At 37.3% G+C, this 19,889-nt stretch overlaps 1 protein-coding gene across 1 annotated transcript; it reads left to right on the top strand.

Moving 5' to 3' along the window:
- Positions 1 to 2,420: 2,420 nt before the first annotated feature.
- Positions 2,421 to 16,785, top strand: LOC148948889 (cytochrome P450 2J6-like). Its single transcript, XM_089094798.1, has 3 exons — positions 2,421 to 2,502; positions 12,371 to 12,537; positions 14,468 to 16,785. Exons 1-3 carry the CDS (start codon positions 2,424 to 2,426, stop codon positions 15,683 to 15,685), a joined length of 1,464 nt encoding a protein of 487 aa, XP_088950924.1. The 5' UTR covers positions 2,421 to 2,423; the 3' UTR covers positions 15,686 to 16,785.
- Positions 16,786 to 19,889: the final 3,104 nt, after the last annotated feature.

The raw sequence follows: 19,889 nt of genomic DNA, 5'->3' as shown, positions 1-19,889 counted from the left end.
TGGGGAGCAATTTGCCCTCCAATCACTTCTGACTCTTCAAAAGAGAGATACAATTTCTGATTTCTAATCAAATGAGCCTCCTCTCAAGTTTACACGGCCACCTTTTCCATAAAGGCCCCCTAGGTAAAACTTACAACTTGTGCCACCAGTCTCTGGGGGTTGTATCAACCCTTAATGCACTGTTATACATTCTTTTAACTATTTTGAACAAAATGGGTATCTTAAGTTTTTGATCGGATGCGTTTGGGGAAAAGAGGACATGGTAGGGGGGGGCAGTTGCCCTCTGATCACTTTTGACTCTTAAAATGGGCAACTTGAACTTTAAATTTCCGATCAAATGAGGCTCCACTAAAAATTATCCGACCACCCCTTTCATTAAACCTCATATGCCCCCGGGGAATACCTTACAACCCTTGACCCTGGGTTTGAGGGGCTGTGTCAAACCCAAAAGTATTGTTATCCGATATATGGACTATTTAACAAAAAAATAGCTATCTGAAAATTTCGATCGCATTCAATTGGGGAAAAAGAGGGTGGGGGAGCTAGTTGCCCTCCAATCACTTTTGACTTTGAAAAAGGAAAATACAACTTTCAATTTCCAATCATATGAGCCCTCTCGAAGTTTACACGACCATCTCTTCCAGTCTTATATGCCTCCGGGGCATAGCTTACAACAATTGCCCCCGGGCTCTGGGAATTGTTTCACGTCCAGAATGTTTTTTTATATGATCTTTGATCTACTTTGAACAAAATACCTATCTAAAAAAAATAGATCGGATGGATTTGGGGAAAAGAGGGCGTGGGGGGCTAGTTGCCCTCCTGTCACTTTTGACTCTTAAAAAGGAACTAGAACTTTCAATATCCAATCTGTCGAGCCACTTACAAAGTTTATACGATCACCCCTTCAGTAAAAATCAAATATACTTCCGCGGCATAACTTACAACACTTGCCTCCGGGTTGTTTCAACCCCGGTTTTTTATGATCTTTGTTCTATTTTGAACAAAATGACTATATAAAAATTCGATCGAATGCATATGGGAAAAAAGGGCGTGGGGTGGCTAGATGCCCTCTGATCACTTTTGACTCTTAAAAAGGGCACTAGAAGTTCCAGTTTCCAACTGAATGATTCCCCTCCAAAGTTTATACGACTAATCCTTCCATATGAAGTGCCTCTATTCATATAAATTGGTGAATGTCGACATTCACTGGTGAATGTCCGAAATACCTTTTTTCTCCTTGGATTTAGTCAGTATCGCCAGTCAACTTTTTCGATTTAATGCAAGGTTTCATGATGACAGATTAGGTTAGAATAGAAAAGGTTTGGTTAGTTGAGGTTAGGCTGGGTTAGCATATGTTAGATTTTCAACCCGTTTCTGTAATGTAGAACCAAATTTAACCTTACCTACCTTAATCTAACCTAAACTAACGTAATCTAACCTAACTTTAACTTTTACCACCATAGCTTGCATTCATTTGAAACAGTTTTCAAAATTATGTTGCATAAGCTACGAAGCAGCAATTTTTGTTCGTTTTAAATTAATTTCCCTGTTGTTGTTTTTTTTTTCGATTTGAAAACTAGGTAATTACCAGCTGACTGAGTAGTCGTCCCAACCAAAGGACGAGACACTTCAAAGGCCAGTACATTCCTGGGATGGGAACGAGCCAAAGCACCTTATATCCATCCTCAATATTGGAGGTGGTACCTCAGCATAGGCTGAACCTGTAAGGAGTTTGGACAAGAGCATTTGCTTGAAAACCTCTACCATTCAACTTGTGGACTAAGATTGGTAGAAGCAGGGGTAGCAAGAGCAGGCTGCCTACCCCACCCCAGAGGCTGTCCATTAGATTATATTTCACCAAAAACAGGACTTAAATAACACTGAATTTTTTTTTATTAAGGAAACAAGTCTTCCTTAACAGTTGCTCTCTTTCTACTCCCATTCACCACGATAGCTGTATTTAGTGCCACACTTTATTTTCTTCCAATAGTTTCTACCGCTCTGTTTGATATTTTGGAAGGCTACATTCCGTTCCACCACATAGTTCCACTTTCCCCACGCCATATCATATTCTGCAAAACATCGCTACGCCACGCTATATCCTATCATGCCAGCAGTCAGCGCCATGCAGCTCTGCCACGTGCTTCCTGGTATCCATCATTCGTGAAAATAGGCAACCCCTTGAAATTACATCCATTCCACTTGTAGCATGGCCTTACCTGTCAATGTAACTGATTCCAATCATTGAATTGATTCCTTTGTGGAGAATCAGGATGAGGATCCTGATAACGCATAGCAAATTAGAATAATTAACCGGTAAGATTTGGCGTCTAGATGTAAACGAGTCCCAATAAAGCCATCCCACGGCGTAAATTTTTATATGGGTTTACCTTTGTCGTCAAGCAACTGTAGCAGTTTGAAACATGTTCCTACTTTGGACTGTGTTTTTTGCTCTTGCTATTTTCATATTTTTGAAAAGAAAGAGGTTTAATTATCCCCCTGGTGAGCTAATTTTATTGTTATTTTCTTTTTATAACCTGAGCTTAATCTCAATGCGGCACTATTTCCACGAAAAGATTAGAATTAATGACTAAGATCCATCCAAAATAGACCAAGTTATATTTAAACCTTAGTTTTTGTTAAAATAGTCTACCGACGCGACGTCAGTGGTGCTAATTCACAAAAGCGCAGGAGGGGGCAAAATCTATTTTTCAAGATTCTGGGGGCCAATTTTGTTAGTTTTTTCGTTTTTTCTTCAATGAGAATACCAAAACCTTAGTTTTTCCATGAAAGATTTTCTGTTTCTATAACAAAATATGTGATTGACATGTTTTATTTTCTTTATTTTGGCTTGTCATTTCTTTGTTCCTTATTTTTAAGAAATTTAATTATGGACATGAAAGTTTAAACATTTATTGAGTACTCTCAGAATCTAAGCCCTGGCGAAGACTTAGTAGGGAGGGACCAGTCTCTCATCCATTTTTTTTTCTTTTTTCATCCTTATCCCCATAATTGAGACTAGATGATCGTGAAACGACGGAGGAGAATAAAAGATGCAAAGCTATTTTATTGGCTTAATCTGATTGGAGGGCAATCTGCCGCTCTGTGTGCTCCTGCACAGGGTTGCCACGAATAAATGACAATGACTTGCCATTGTATTCGAAACGGTCGAGAGCTCCAAAAATTTACATCTCATTATTGTATGATCCGTCTTGTCCCAGTAGTATGATTTCCAAACAATACAAATACACCGTTACCAATGCTTTGTTTATATATTTTAATGGAAAATTTGACATGCTACATTTTTCTAGAACCATAGTCAAGGCAAAAAGCATGTTGGAATCTTAAGTTGACAGCGGTGCAAATTACGGGAAGCGTAGGGGCATTAACCCCTCTTCTAGATTTTTATGATGTGCCCACTCCCAAGATCTGGTGAATACATCTCCCTTACATTTTTGCGAATTGGCGCCGCTATAAGTGGTATGGTACAATAGTTTAAACTGAAATGATAGGAAAGTTTTTTGCCCGAGGATATGCCGGTGTTATTCCCGAGCTGGCTTAGCTTTCCATCTGATATTTATGAATAGCGAATGGCTACCAGACCGATAATTGCGAAAAAAAAGAAAAAAAATGCTGGAGTTGGAAAGTTAATCGAGACTACTATGGTGAAAAATATTTCTGACTGGTTGTTTTTAGTGCCAGATCCAAAGTATTACTTGTACATTCATGGCTGTAAAATAAGCTACAAGTTTTGTATATGTTTTTGTTAATCACAAACCGCATAAAATGAAAAATATTTTCACAACCTTCTAAAATCATAACTGAAGTACAGTTAATAATGCCAGTTTAGGCCTACTGAGATACTGATTCGTTAAGACCAAAGTATAAACACATACTGAACAAGTACTGACAAAACTCTCCAAAAGTGACCCCGCGTACCTCAGCGCCTCTAGAGCGGAAATGTTGCACTACTTAATCGCTCCGAGCCAATAAATTATATTTAATACAGCTTTTATGGAACAAGTATAATCACCTACGGAACTTGTGATAGTGTCCCCCAGGTTCGCATAGGTATGGAATCGCTTCCGGAGACGCGGACAAAGGGTCACTTTTTTGTGTGCAAAGGATAGGTTTTGTCAGTACTTGTTGTATGTGTTTATACTTTGGTTAGGACAATAGAAGCGCAGTGGATTCAAATGTGCTTTCAAATACCCACCCCCTCATACCCGTTTTCACATATATAGATATGTTGTACCTAGTTCGATTCGTGATCTTCATTCTGGATTTCTCTAGGGGGTGCTCCTAAATGATTACGTTTTAATAATTACACATCCTTATGATTGTATAAGGACTTTATAAAGATAAAAATATATTAATATCTGAGATAAAAACACGCTGGCCCAATGCTGGTAGCCAATGGTTTGTGAAATTGTTTGTCGCGGTGTACGTGTAACCGAACTCCCGTTTAACTGAACTCTGAGCAACAGACCCCATTTAACGTAACTCTCGTTCAACTGAGCCACAGTTCATCTCAGACCCCGTATAACTCAACCTCCTCGCAATTCAGTCCTAGTTTAACTCAACCCACATTCAACTCAACCCCATTCACCTCAACTCCTGTGCAACTTAATTCTCCCATTGGACTCAACTCCATTTGACTGAACCCTCGATCAACTGAATCCTCCTTCAACTGAACACTCGTTTAACTCAAACCCCACTGAACTCAAGCCCGTTTAACTGAACCCTTGCTCAACTGATTCCTCGTTTAATTTGACACCCGTTTAACTCAACCTTCATTAAACAGTTCGTGGTAACAAGCTGTAAGTAAGGAGCAATGCGGCTCAATAGTAACCGAAACTCTATGAAACAGAGTATTGATAACAATAGATACATCAAAAGAATCAAATTTTGATGCTTATTAAAAATATATATAATTCATCAAATTTAATGGTACCCATCAAAAGTTACGAGCCTGAGTAAATTTGCCCAATTTTTGATAAACTACAGAAACACCCCCAAAATATCAAGTGATCTTAATGAAAATCACTCCATCAGATTAAACATACCAGAGAACCCTACTGCAGAGGTTTCAAGCTCTATGTACAAAAATGTGGAATTTTGCATTTTTGCCAGAAGAAAGATCCCGGATGCGTGTTATTTGTTGTTTTTTATTGTTTTGTTTTTCCCAGGGGTGATCGTATCAAACCAGTGATCGTAAAAGATGGGAGAGGGCGCCTTTAATCGGAAATCAAATGCTCTAGTGCCCTTTTTAAGTGACCAGAAATATTGGAGAGCAGCTAACCCCCCTCCCACGCTTATTCTCCCCCAAAGTCACCCTATTTTTTTTCTTGGGAGTATTTTCTGAGGTGGAGTATTTTTCGCGGGGGAGGGGGGGGGTATATCCCGGGGGGGAGGTATTTTCCATGGGGGTAAACGCTGGCCACCATAATAAGCAAGCAAAAAGAATGAAAAGATACCAAATCGCGACTAAACTCTGTGTTTGTCAATTTTCAATTCAATTCAATCGGGTTTTATTAAAGTAAATAGAAATAAATAAACATAAATAAACTTCTCTATGCAAAAAACACACGTTGAGTCCCTTAAAAGAATAACGATTCCTCCTAATACGCTTTACGACTCTCGCTTTACTCTTCAACACAACCCCATCCCTCATTCATGCAATTCATTATCTAAGAGATTCCCCCCTTCCTCCCCGAAAGCATAGCCACCTTAACCTTACAAAATAATAATAAATGAATAAAAAACAAAAAATAAACCGATATAATAATGATAATAATTTTTTAAACAAAAAAAAAAAAATCTCAATTATTAATTAACTCTATTTTTTGAAATTCAATAAGATATTTTTTCAAATTATTTTTAAAAGACCCAAGGGAGCTCTTACATCTCAGCTCTTGTGGAAGCACGTTCCACACTTTCGCGCACGCCACTTCCGGTGCAAAATCCGACCGTACTGTAGGTATTCGTCTCATCAAAAGGTTTGAGGCAGATCTCGTGTTCCTAGGATGTTGTTCCGATACCAACTGGACTAGACGATAACTAAGCATGATAAATGATAAAGTGATTCACGGGAAAGGAAATCGTCCATATTTCCGATTACCATCAGGACACGTTTGTGGATTGAATCAAGCCTTTTCAGGTGGGATGTAAATTTTGACTGCCGAATTGACGCACAATACTTCAGATGATGCTTGGTAAGTCCATTATAAAGTAGACGAAGGGTTTTTTGAGAGAAAGGGTGTTTCAATTTCCTGATAATCTCAAGATTACAGGAGAGCTTCAGCTCCACAGCGCGGATTTAATATACGAAGGATAGGTTTTCGTCAAGAAGCACGCCTAGGTACCTGATATTTACAGTTTTTGGTCGTCTGATCATTCCTCGCGAAGTCATTATCCCCGATGCTTCTGGGCGAAGAGTTCCAATCCTTGAGAAGAAGAGAACTCAAGATTTGTCAACGTTTATTACGAATCGATTGGCATCCATCCAAATGTAAGTTTCTTCTAAGATGACCTCAAGTTTATTCTGTAGCGCTGACAAGTCGGTGTCACAGGAGGCAATTGTAGTGTCATCCGCGAACGCTAAAAGTTCATCCGATTCGTCATTGTTGCTCGATATTTCTAGGTTGCAACATAATTTGCAGCACCGTGAAGTCCTGGAATCAGGGTTCAGAACGCGACTTAGGTCATTCACAAGAACCAGGAATAACAGTGGGCCTAAAATTGAGCCTTGCGGCTCAATTTTAATAACTTTAATAAATAAAACCTTAATAAATAAATAGAGAGAACTGAAACCTTTACCATTGTCCATTGACAATCCGCTGTAACAAAACGATGTCCAACATTTTTAGGAGTGAATGAGACTGGAAGAGGATTTTAGTGCGGGAGAGGAGAGAGTAATGCACAACAGTGTCAAGAATGAAACTGTTAAAATTCAACGTTCTTTGTCTCCTCAAGACTCTTTTATTCACACCCAATATTATTCACTCCCTTTTGACCTACTCTAGGCCTTTCTGACTTTTTTAGTTCCCTCCATTTTCACTTAGGCTATTTCGTCTTTTGTAGTTCTTTTCCGACGCTTTTGGTCTCCTTTACTCTTGTTTAGTGTTGAGTAGGTTCTGATTTTCTTTGCTGGGCTCCAATTTGCTCTTATAGTTTCTGACCCTTTTTTATTTCCTTCCAACTTCCCTTTCCTTCAATTTTTGTTAATGCCTTTGCGACTTTCATAGTCCTTTTCTGACTTTCTTGGTCTAATCCATATCCTTGAGTTCCATCCGAATTTCTTTACTGCCTTCCAACTTCCTTTGCTGCCTTACGACTCAGTCTAGTCCTTTTCCAATGTTTTTGGTTTCCTCCAGCTTCTCTCAGGCTATTCCGACTTTCATAGTCCTTTTCTGACTTTTTGGGTCTAATCCTGCCCCTTGAGTTCCATCCGAATATCCTTACTGCCTCCCAACTTCCTTTGCTGCCTCTCAACTTCCGTTACTGCCTTCCAACTTCCTTTACTGCCGCTGGACTTGCTCTGGCCCTTTTCCAGCGTTCTGGGTCTCCTCCAGCCATGGGCGTAGGCAGCATTAGGCAGCATATTGTCTAGGGGTGGGGGCAGTCGATAGTGTGATGGAGTTTTAACAACTGCGTTTTCCAAACCATCTGCTTTTTCAGCCATATCTAATGTAAATTTGAAGGTCTAGGGGGGCAGCTGCCCCCCCTTCCCCCCTCCCTACGCCCGTGCCTCCAGCTGCTTTTAGGCTGTTCTAACTTCCATATTTCTCTTCTGATGTTCTAGGTTTTCTCCACTCTTCTTTAGTCCCACCCAGCTTCCTTTATTGGCTTCTGACTTTCTTTGCTGGCTTCTGACTTCCTTTGCTGGCGCTCGACTTGCTCATACCCTTAGTGACATTTCTTTTTCTGTTTGCTTCCAATGTCTCTTAGGTTATTCTAAGTTTTATAATCGTTTTCCAGTGTTCTCAATCTCCTCCAGCCTTCTTTAGTTCCATGCAAATTTTCTTTGCTGCCTCCCAACTCCTTTTACTGTCTTCCAGCTTTCTTTACTGCCTTCCGACTTGCTCTGGCCCTTTTACAGCATTCTTGGTCTCCTCCAGCTGCTTTTAGGCTATTCAAACTTTCATAGTCCTCTTCCGACGCTCTAGGTCTTCTCAACTCTCCTTTAGTCCAACCCAACTCCCTTTAATGGCTTCTGACTTCCTTTGCTGGTGTTCGATTTGCTCTTACCCTTAGTGACGTTTGTTTTTCATTTGCTTCCAACTTTCCTTGGGCTATTCTAAGTCTTACAATGTTCTCGGTCTCCTCCAGCCTCTGTTATTTCCATCAAGCTTTCTTTACCGCCTTACAACTTGGTATTGTCAATTTTCGACGTTTTTGGTCTCCTCCAAGTTCTCCTAGCTTAATCTGACGTTTATAGTCCTTTTCCTGCGTTCTTTCTCTTCTCCAGCCTCTTTTTAGTCCCTCAAGACTTTCTTTACTGCTTTTCGACATGTTTGAGCTATGCTATTTTTGCTATGCTATACTATTTTTTCTATTGCTATTTTTTTTAGCTCCCTCAGTTTTTGCTCAGGCTATTCCCGACTTTCATAGACCTTTTCTGACTTTCTTAGTCAAACCGACCCTCTTGTGCTGCCACCGACTTTCTTAGCTACATTCTTACCTGCTTATTATTATGGCTACATTATTATGGTTACATTTTGGTCCCAAATATGATATCCTCACTATTAGGTATTTTTTTACTAAGAAAAATCAGGTCAAAACTGACTTTATAATTATACATAAAATTAAATAATATAATTTTTTCATAATTTGTCTATAGATAAAAAACTGAGCGGAAGCGAATATTATAAAGAACCAAATTGAAACGATCAGAAATTACTATCAAAGAATAAATGAAACCAAAAACAAACATGAATTAAAATAAATATTCATACCAAAAATCAAACATAAAGATAACAGATACTGATAAAAAAAAAAAATCTATATTAGTCTATATTACAGATGAATAAATAAATCTTATAACAAGTAAGAAATAAATTAAATACTCAAGTCAAATTTAAAATGAACAATAATTACTAGAAACAAAAGTTTACCTTCCGCCCTCTCCTCCTTTCCGTAACCGTAAAAGTTCAAAAGCCTATTGCGTCATTTGTGTTTTATTCAAAAGTATATGTATTTTAAACAATGTGCTTTAATTTATCAAAAACTCTACCAAAAATAAAACGTAAATCCCTATAAAAATCAAAATGACTTAAAAGAACTAATAAAAATGCACTGAAAACTTAATGTATACTGATAATAAATAATGGATGTATCAGTAATTCAAGATTTTATTCAACTATTTTTTCATTTTTCAATATTATAAAAAAAGGTGCTTATAATATACTTTATTTTCAGTAAAGCTCAAATGATACAACACGCTTCAGAATCTTTAGAGTAGGCGAAGAGGGCTGTAGCCAAACTTCTGTTTATAGTAATTTATTTCAGTTTAAGTCTGACTTTTACAATTTAATTTTACAGTTTGAACATTAGGTTGTAATTAGTCCCAGTAGCATGGATATTAGACCTTTTGACTATTATGAACAAAGAGATAATTTCATGATCTTAACAAAAGTTGGGGGAGAGGGTGATCTTAAAAGGACGAAGGAGGTATTTGCCCTCCAAGCACTTTTAAGCATTCCCTCAATATATCCTGAAAGTTTGCACGTGATACCATCAGTCTTTGCTGAGATTAAATAAAAAAACATGTTTTTTTCAACTAAAAATAAAGAGCAATATTCAAAATCAAAACGAACAGAAATTATTTTGTATCTGAAGGGGTTGCGCCCCCCCCAACTCAATACCTTGCTCTTAACGCTAATTTTTTTTTAGCACCTTGCTCTTCACGCTAATTTTTTTAGCACTTCAAAAAAGCTTCCTATTCTAATTAAACCACTCTTGTGTTTTTCAGATAGAAGCTTAATACCTCTACAGTAGGGTTCTCTGGTGCACAGAATTTAATTGTATGATTTTGATTAAGTTTCTTGGGCTCTTAGAGCGTGTTTACCTCCTTTTTCGAAAATCAGGCAAATTTCTGAGGTTCGTAGCCTCTTATTGGTAAGAGTAAGCTTAATAAATCTTATATATTTGGAATCAGCATAATAAGCCAATTCTTTGATATATCTATTTACATCAAAATTCCGTTTTTTAAAGTATCGGTTACTATTGAGCCGTGTCACTCCTTAGTTACAGTTCGTTACCACGAACTGTTCGCAAATGCGCTCTTTTGACAACCAGCATACAATAATCTGTTTTGATTTTGCGCAATGTTTCCTGAAAGTGGTTGCGAGCAGAAGCAGTCGTAGTCACAAGTAGTCACAGTCACAGTCACAACTATTTACAGCTGCAGTAGTAATAGTGGCCCTGACAGTTTTAAGTTAATACCCTTATCCGTTTCTAAGATATCTCAGATGTGCTCTTTTGATAGTCTAGATGGGCAGAGTATCTTTCGATTTAGTTCAGCGTCCCCTTCAACATTCCTTAAATTTTTACCTTAACACAGTTAGCCTTATTGGACGTACCTAGGATCAAACATTCCCCCACTCCCATTGCTGGGAGGCATAGTTATTAAACCTTCCGATTATTACGAACAAAATGTTTCTTTTCAATTTCGACTAGTGTTGGGGAGGGGGTATCTAAAAATAACAAGGGGGCTGGTAGCCCTATTCACTTTTCTCCTATCACTTTTCAACATCCCTTTCAACATGCTCTGAAAGGTTCAGCTCAGCTTCAGACACTCCCGAGATTTTGATGATGCGCCCTCTTAACAACCAGAATGCACAGAGTGTGTTTTTATTTTGTTTAATATCCCCTTCAACATTTCCTGAAAGTAGTCACCAGTAGACATAGTTGCGTCATAATTAGCTGTAGTCAAAGTCTTGAATACTTGTAATTGTAGTCGTAAGTTGTCGTAGTTGGAGTCGCAATTAGTCTCAGTTGCAAGTAATTAGAGTCATAAGTAGCCTTAGTCGCAGTCGCAAGTAGTAATGGTTGCGCTTGCAATTAATCGCAGTCATGAGTAGTCATAGTTGCGCCCACAGTAACAGTAGCAGTGTTTCAACTTAATACCCTCAGCTGTCCCTAAGATATTGCAGATATATCTTTTTAATAATCTAGATGTAAATAGTGTCTTTTGGTTTAGTTCAACATGCTCCTCAATGTTCCACAAAATTTCAGCTTAATAACCCATGTCGGGTCAGACCCAAGATAAAAATTACCCTCTTTCCCAATGATATATCCTGGATGGATGTATCATTCCTTGCAATCCTTGCCCAGAGGGATGTGGGGACATGTCTTCTCCGGAGGCATAGTTGTTATACCTTCTGACTATTTTGACCAGAATGACCTTTTCAAATTTCAAACACTGCTGAAGGGGGGGATATAAAAAGAGCAAGAAGGCTGGCTGTCCTCTGATCTTTCTCTTTAACATCCCCTCAATATGCCCTGAAAGTTTCAAATTAATACCTATAGACATTCCTTAGATATTGCTGATGTGCACTTTTGACAACCCGCATGTAAATAGTCTCTTCTGATTTTGTTTGACATCTCCCTCAACATTTCCTGAAAATTTCATTTTAATACCCCAAGTCATTTTGGAGATCCAGGATCAAGCATGCCCCCTTTTGCTAATAACAAACAGTATACGTAAGCTATGGCCAACTTGCATAACTTACAGATTTTGCTCCAGCAAGGGCTGTTCCGCTTGAATCTCCAACTTCTTGAAAGTTTCAGTTTAATCCACTAAGTCTTATCTGACACCCACAATCAAACATGCCCACTTTTCCAATAACAAACTTGGTATGTAAACAATAGGTAACTTGCGTGACTTATAACCGCTGCCCCAGGGGCTTTGGGGGGGGGTATGTAATCCCCCGCTGGCAGAGGTATCTTATCTTCATCCTGTTTCGAACAAAATGTCGATTTCAAATATTTGGTTAGATGTCTTTGAATGTAGGACAACTAAAAGGGTGTGGGAGGGGGATAATCACCATTAATCATTATTAACTCTTAGAAAAGACACTAGGGTTTTCAATTTCCAATGGAGTGAGTCTCCTCCGGTTTTTAAGACCATCCCCACCATTTGAAGTGGCTCTAGGAAAAAAAAAACAATGCACTAAAGCCTAATGGCTCTTTAGTATAGGCAACGCTAGAGCGTTATCTCTGACTTTAGTCTTTGTTTCAAAAATCTTTGTAACAAAAATTTGACGAATACTAATGGTTAATACTTGTCAAAAATGACTTCACATTGTGTAGCCAAACTTGTCAAAAATGGAAAATTATGTATTTGGTAAAGATTTTCCTCTTTTAGGACCAATTGGGATACCGTTTTTTGGCAGTTTACCGTTCGTTTCAAAAAATTTACTAGCAAAATTTGACGACTATGTAAACACATATGGGGATATTTTTAGCATCCAATTTGGAGCTTTTGATGTCATAGTTCTTAATTCCCTGGAGACAATACGAGAAGCTTTCAAGGTGAGTTGACTTCTTTATTTGAATCTCAACCATAATTTATAAATGATAACACCCAAGCTACACGATAAGGGTTGATTGTTGGAATAGAGTGTTCCTAAATGCTGTCGATTCATCCACAATATTAGAAATTACTCTAACTAAAGGGGATTTTACAGGAAAAATTTTCCATGGAGGAGAGGAATTTTCAGCAAAATTTGAAAAAAAAACGATCAGAAATTAAATAACCTTTTTTGACCGAAAGTAAAGAGAATGTTTGAGGGTGAATTGTCTGAGGGAAATTTTCTGGAGAAGTTTCCAGCAAGAAAGGTGGATTCCCCGGCATGCTTTGAAAGAAGATCGTACATTAAACAAAAAAACAGGTTTTTTTCTGCTGAAAATAAGGAGTAGTAAGAGTCTAAGTGTAGCATACAATGGGGGGGACATTCCGTACTCATCCCTTGCTCGTTACGCTGAAGTATCAAAGTTCTTTAAAAATGATTTTTATTCAATCAAAAGCCTTTATGTTTCAGGGGTCGTTCTTAAAGAACGTGAGGACGGAGTCAAACTTGAGCGTAAAGAGAGAGAGAGAGAGAGAGAGAGAGAGAGAGAGAGAGAGAGAGAGAGAGAGAGAGAGAGAGAGAGAGAGAGAGAGAGAGAGAGAGAGAGAGAGAGAGAGAGAGAGAGAGAGAGAGAGAGAGAGAGAGAGAGAGAGAGAGTGAGATGAGGAAGAGGTACCCCTCCCTGATATATGGAATAATTTTGGTCCGTTTTAAGTTTCAATGTTGCTCCTTACTTTCATTTGAAAAAAAAATCTATATTTATTTAATAAAATACAGAGACGACACAATAAACCTTCAAATATATTTTACCTACCATTAGTGTTTTTAGTCACCATTTCACTAAAATTAAAGAGAGGTGAAGATTCTGATTTTGAAATGCTACAAAAATGGCATTCAGAACAAAAATGAATTCTTTTCATTTTTAAAATTTTATTATTTCTTTTTTTTAACAACACTGGTCCTCATGGGGATCCTGGACCGTTTGAAATAAAGCAATAGCTTGCTGGATATACAAATATATACTCACGAGAGAGAGAAAAGCAGATGACAAAAATTGAACTTCAACGTAACATAAACAAAAGAACAATTAACAAAGAATACCAGGTTAGAAAGAAGGTAATTGTGGTGTAAGATTCCCGTTCTCGACTAGGTCCAATAACAATAAAATTATTATTTTATTCTTTTCAGAGAAACTCTAGTTTACTTTTATGTTCACTTTCAGTTTAATTATATCCACCTCCACCGCCTCCCACCTCTATTCTTTGGTTGTACCCCCCCCCCTTTTCAAGCTTAAACTGCTTTTAAGCAGCTCAAGGGGAATGAGACGGTAGCCTCAGATCCTTTTTAGAAGACTGAAAAATGTAAAATAAAGGGAAGTATTTTGTTATATTCGGGAGCAATTTTTCATCTTTTGGGAAAAATTCTCAAAAAAGACTTCCTGCTATAGAAAAAGCCTTCCATGAAAACAAGCTTTTTATTCCATCCTCTGTACTAGTAGAATTCAGCTATATAGGTCTATATACAATTGTATACGGCCTTTAGCCTTACTGCCATCTACGTTCAATAGAATATTCATTGTGGTCAGCAAAAGACAAAACTGTATGACAATACTACGTAAATATAAACTATATGGGATTCTCACCGTAATAGGTATTAGATCACTTGCTTGTCTTGGGTCAGAGGGAATGACACTTTTAAAATGAAACTGGTTGTCATTGGTTCCAAACGGATGCGATAAAATTTTTTCTTCAGAAGCTAAGTTAGTTTTTTTAGACTTGCTTTTTCTTCATTTATTAGACCAGGATATATGTTTCACAAGATTCAAAAAAGAATAAAATCGCAAATTCAGTCCTCTCTTTGCTTAAAAGCTGTATCTGCCATTCTAATTTTAGGAAGACGTTTTCAGTGGACGTCCGCAATTCCACTTTCAAAGAATAAGAAATGAAGGTAATCATGGGATACTTTTTGCTGATGGCACTGGCTGGAGAGAAATGCGACGGTTTACACTGCGCACACTCCGAGACTTTGGTCTAGGAAGAACTTCCTTAGAAAATATAGTCAAAGATGAAATATCGCAGCTAATCGAGGGTTTGACAAAGAATGATGGTGAAGAACTCTTACTGCACAATCGATTCAGTATTTCAGTAGTTAATGCACTCTGGATGATAACAGCTGGAAAGCGCTATGACATCGATGACCCTTTAATAAAAGAAAGAACTAGGGTTATTGCACAACTTGTTCAGTCATCAAGTTTTGCAAATGCTCGTAACTTCTTACCTTCGCTCCGTATCCTCTGGCCACCACTACAACGAGATTTAGATCATAGAATCGAATTTCATGAAAATGTTAAAAACGATTTTCTGAAAATGATCATTCAACATAAAGAAACCAATGATGATACTCATGATTTTATTAATACCTTTCTTCAACATGCAGCTGAACAGGGTGAAGATTCTCACTTTTACGGGGAAGAAGGGCTTATACAATTAAAACTGGTTCTGCTTGATCTATTTGTTGCTGGTGCAGAAACAACTTCTACTACAATGACTTGGTTCTTTCTGCTGATGGCGCTATATCCTGATATTCAAAAGAAAATCCACCAAGAGATAGATACTCACATCCCGGATAGCATGCCATCAATTGCTGATAGACAGAAACTTGTTTATACCGAGGCTGCTATTCAAGATTCCATGCGCTTTATCACGCTCCTCCCCTTTTCCTTGCCACACAGAGCAATGAAAAATACCAAATTCAGAGGATATGATATCCCAAAAGATACTATAATATTAGCCAACTTGAACAGAGTGCATAGAGATCCCAAATTATGGGAGCGTCCGAATGAATTTTGTCCCGAGCACTTTTTAGACTCGAAGCGGAAGGACTCCAGCATTCCCTTTTCGACAGGAAAGAGAGTCTGTCTTGGAGAAAGCCTTGCAAGAATGCAACTATTTCTATTTATTACTTCTCTTATGCAAATTTTCGAGTTTAGTGTACCAGACCCATCAAATCCCCCTAATTTAGATACCGTCCCAGCTTTAGTTCGTGGCCCAGGTCAACACATGCTAAGGCTAAGAGTAAGAAAGTCACTTGATCAGAAAAAGCCAAATTAAGTGTGTTGAAGAAGCAGTAGCTTTTGGCCGTAGGGAAAGCAAATAACAATACTATTAAAAACTAACTATTTCTAAAGATTAATAGATAAATATATTCAAGATCAAAGAGCTATAACAAAAATACTGAATCAGAAAATGAAAATTCTAGAAAAAAGCCCAAATGGGTTTTTTCCTCTGAATTATGGCCTTATTGACAAATGCTCCTACTTGATTAATTACATTTGTAAATATCAAGGTATCCGCAATTAGCAAATTTATATCCTCGAAAAAAAAGCTGGGATTTAAATTAATCTAGGATTCAAAATCTTGTTAATAGTAAGTTGTGTCCTATTATATCGATTCTGCTAAAATACAGTCCCAACTTTGGTTCGTAACCCAGGTCAAGATACTGTCGCTGTCACGCCTAAAGGTCGCATTAGACATCTTCAGGATTCTGAGATAATTGACAAAATTTTTTCTTTAAAATGTTCTGAAAGGAAGATTAGCAGAGTAATTTATGTTCAATAACACGTTGATTCTTCTGATCTACATTGCCCTGCTTAGGGCCATATCCAGGATTTTGTTCTGGAGGGGATATTTGTTCGAGGGGTTTGACACGAAAAAAACTTTAAACGCATCAAAAATTTGTTTATATGCACTTTTGTTACGTTTTTAATCGGACAAAAATTTCAGGGGTGGGGGTTCAAAACCCCTAGCCCCTCTGGATATGGCTTTGGTCTCGCTTATCCTCCCTTTGGGTATAGCTTTCCTAATAATTCTGATTCTTGTTTCAGAAGTGTCAAAATATCTGACTTCACAGTCCAGATAAAAAAAAAAACAAAAAAAAACACTTTAGTCTATTTAGTCCAAAAAGAATTGGCCCACGATTATTTTCGCCATCAACGTTGTTTTTATGAATGAAACAAAGCGATCCTTAGAAATGTTAGAAATGTTCTATTTCCTCTTAATCTAGTAGAAAAGTGTCGACAAAAAGTTTATGCTTTAAGGAAATACAGAATGATCTTTTCAAACTTTCGTATACAGTTACTAAACCTGTATAGTCAATGTCTTACCTTTTCTTGTTTTGTTGTCTTTTTAAAATAAATACTATTTAGACCTAAGTGTTGTGAAATTGATATGCTTTACGGCCTTGTCAAAGCACGTCCTTAGGAATCTATACTTGTACTTGAGTTTTCTTCGGTATATTTCGCTGTTTTCGATTTTGCTCATTTATATCCTGTACTTTATGAGCAGGGGCGTCCCGAGGGGAGGGGGGGGGGGAGGGGAACGCCAACCCCAATTTTTTTGCCATTTGGTGGAAATTTAGCAAAATTCTTGATTTCTGCAGAAAATTCGGCATAAATCAGGTAATGATTCAGTAAAATTTGCGAAGACAGCCCCCCCCCCCTCGAATGAAATAAGCCCCGGGACGCTCCTGCCTACTGATTACAGACACAAATATAGCAAGAACACATGGAGGGTAATTTAAAGGACTCAATACCGTCCTTTCTCAATACTGACGGATTTTAGCGAACAATAATAATTTAGTTTACCCCCCCCCCCCCAAATTCTTTAGTGTGAAAAAAAAAAAAAATCAAAGCGTGAATTTCACAAACCAGATTATCAAAATGGCAAATTAATTGTCAAACTTATCCAAACAAACTGGATTTCATTACGGCATTGGATGTGGCAGTTTTCGCTTTGCGGCTGTTGATTGGACCATTGTTTGGATCTAGGGATTGAAAATCTTTCTTCTGAGCAAGATCGTCGTTGTTCTGGCTGTCATTTTGTAAAAAATGAAAAAAAAATAAAATAAAACGAATTTGGAACACGTAGATGAATATATTTCTTGCGAGTTAATCTGAGTGTATTGCTACTTCTAATTCAAAGTGTAGCTTATTCTCGTCCTTATTTGTGTAACGTCTTTGTCCTTATTTATTTCTCTTTCCATGTGATTACAAAATGAAAGTAAAACAACTGAAAGGATTTAATAGTTCATTATTCTTATTGGGTAAAATTTTAATGTGGTAAAATTTTAATTACATCACATTTTGACAATTAAAAATTTTGCCAAAATACCATTTCTTTTGGCAATCCAAGTGTCGAAATCTGGATTGAAAAAGTTTGAGATAAAAAAATTTTATCTGCATATTTTGTTTATGATGATTATGTTCCAGAACTGAACTATTATAAATGATAATTATTTACTTACTGTTTTTTTTTTCAGAATAACGGATAAAAAATATAAGCTATTTTTCTATGCAGAAATTGCTTAAGGATTGTTCTGGGTACCCGGCTGACTGACCGTATTTCAAACAATAGGCTATACGAAAAATGTGGTTCAATCCCGCTCTCTAGGGCTATAATGAAAGAAAGGTTGAGGTGGCTAGAGCACGTTGTGCGGAAAAAGGATGACATATTGCCGAAGATTGTCCTTTTCGGCCAACCGTCTAGGGCTAAATGGAAAGCAGGTCGTCCTCGTCTAGGGTGGGAGGACGTCATAAAGAAAGATTTAATGGAATTGGGAACTTCGGGAGAGGGTGTAAAAAGGGAGGCTTTGAATAGATTGGGATGGAGGAGGAGTGTGCTTAGCTGTGTTGGCCTCAGGCGGCTTGGTGCTGCGGTGAGTTGTTAGCAGTAATAGCAGTAGTGGTATACAGAACAGAGCACAATGCTAGTTCTTTTTATGTGCAACTAAGAATTTAGGGGCTAAATTTGTTATTATACTCCATTCTAGCCTGGTTTTAATAACATTACCGACGAATGAGTTCTGGAACATATCAATAGCTACAAATAAAAATACAATTAATTTGCATTATTGCATGAACAGAACAGACTACAGTGTTAGCCCTTTTAGTGTGTAACTAGCAATTTAGGGGCTAAATTCGTTGTTATCTTTCATTCTAGCCTGAATGTAATAACGTCGACAATGATTGAGTTCTGGAACATACCCATTACAACAACAAAAAGTGACAAAACACTTATTAATGTAAAAATACCGAATATACAAAAAAAACATTTTAGAGGAGTTTTTAGGTGTACGTTTTTCTCCCAAAAGAGAGAACATAGCACCTCACTTCTAAAAAGACGCACCTCAAGGAATGATGCCTGGTTTCCTAACTTCCATATGGCACCTTTAATAAAATATTACATCTCTATAATTTATATGGAACCTTATATAGGTATTGTCTGAATTTTTTCTAGAATAACACTCATATAAAAGACGTGAAAGCATACCAAGACCAAAATAAACCACCTGGATCCTAGGGCACGAGTCGAACAGCTCGTAAATTCTCCAAAAGGTATCAATCTACAATTGGGGCTATTGATAAGGAAACAGTATAAAATTTTGGAAGCAACTGAAGAAAATCCTGTAATACTTATATCATTCCTAAAATCGCTTCACTTTACCCCCCCCCCCCATTTGCCCTAATGAGCAAATATATATACCATGCATTTTTCTGCTTCTTAATTTCATTGACGTTGCTTCTTTGTCGTTAAATCTACGGAAAATATATAATTTTGAGCTATATATTTGCAAATTAGCGTGGGAGTGACAAAGTATTGTGATTCGCTTTTGGGAATGATGTTAGTAATTATTTAAGGATTTTAAAAGTTTTTTTCAGTATTTACAGTCTTTCCTTCTCAATAACCCCAATTGTGCATTGATACCCTCCAAACATAACATACTAATGTTTCCTTCTATATTTAAAAGACGAAACATTTCACTAGAGATGCCATTTGAACTGTAAAAGTTACCCCCTCCCCCTCCTAAAACGAGAAATCCAGTCCGCTCAAAGGTTTAGAAGTAAATAGTTTTCAACTTGTTTCAGCTTCGTCTTGAACATTTTGTTCTCACTCACTCATACGTTATTAGTTTTTGGCTGTTAAAACCCGCCATCGGCTAATCTCAATGCTATTGTTTAAATATTTAGAACTTTTGATAGAAATTTTTTCCAAAACAAACACATTTTATTTTAGAAAGAAGCAATTTTTTTCCATTTTAACCCTAAATATGTAGTAACTCATGTGGGTTGTCATTTGAAATTTTGAATTGTATCCCCAATAATACTTAATAATACAATAATACTTGCATCTGATCCGTAAAAAATAGTTTCCATTAGTAGTCAACGTTATCAAACAAGATATTCGTAAATATGGAACCGCCAACAAACTTCAATCATAATTACCATAACTCTTTTGAACAAAATCAAACCTATTAAAT

Source organism: Artemia sp. Qi Xiang Cuo, chromosome 9 (genome assembly GCF_049724085.1).
Source record: "Artemia sp. Qi Xiang Cuo chromosome 9, ASM4972408v1, whole genome shotgun sequence".
NCBI lineage: Eukaryota > Metazoa > Arthropoda > Branchiopoda > Anostraca > Artemiidae > Artemia > Artemia sp. Qi Xiang Cuo.
This window is presented reverse-complemented; position numbering and strand designations above follow the sequence as displayed.

Bases quoted from the DNA above. Each gene is read 5' to 3' on its own strand.
- LOC148948889 (XM_089094798.1), top strand. From the start codon at position 2,424: ATGTTCCTACTTTGGACTGTGTTTTTTGCTCTTGCTATTTTCATATTT. The intron at 2,503-12,370 runs GTGAGCTAATTT...TTCCTCTTTTAG, and splicing joins GAGGTTTAATTATCCCCCTG to GACCAATTGGGATACCGTTT. The intron at 12,538-14,467 runs GTGAGTTGACTT...TTCTAATTTTAG, and splicing joins CAATACGAGAAGCTTTCAAG to GAAGACGTTTTCAGTGGACG.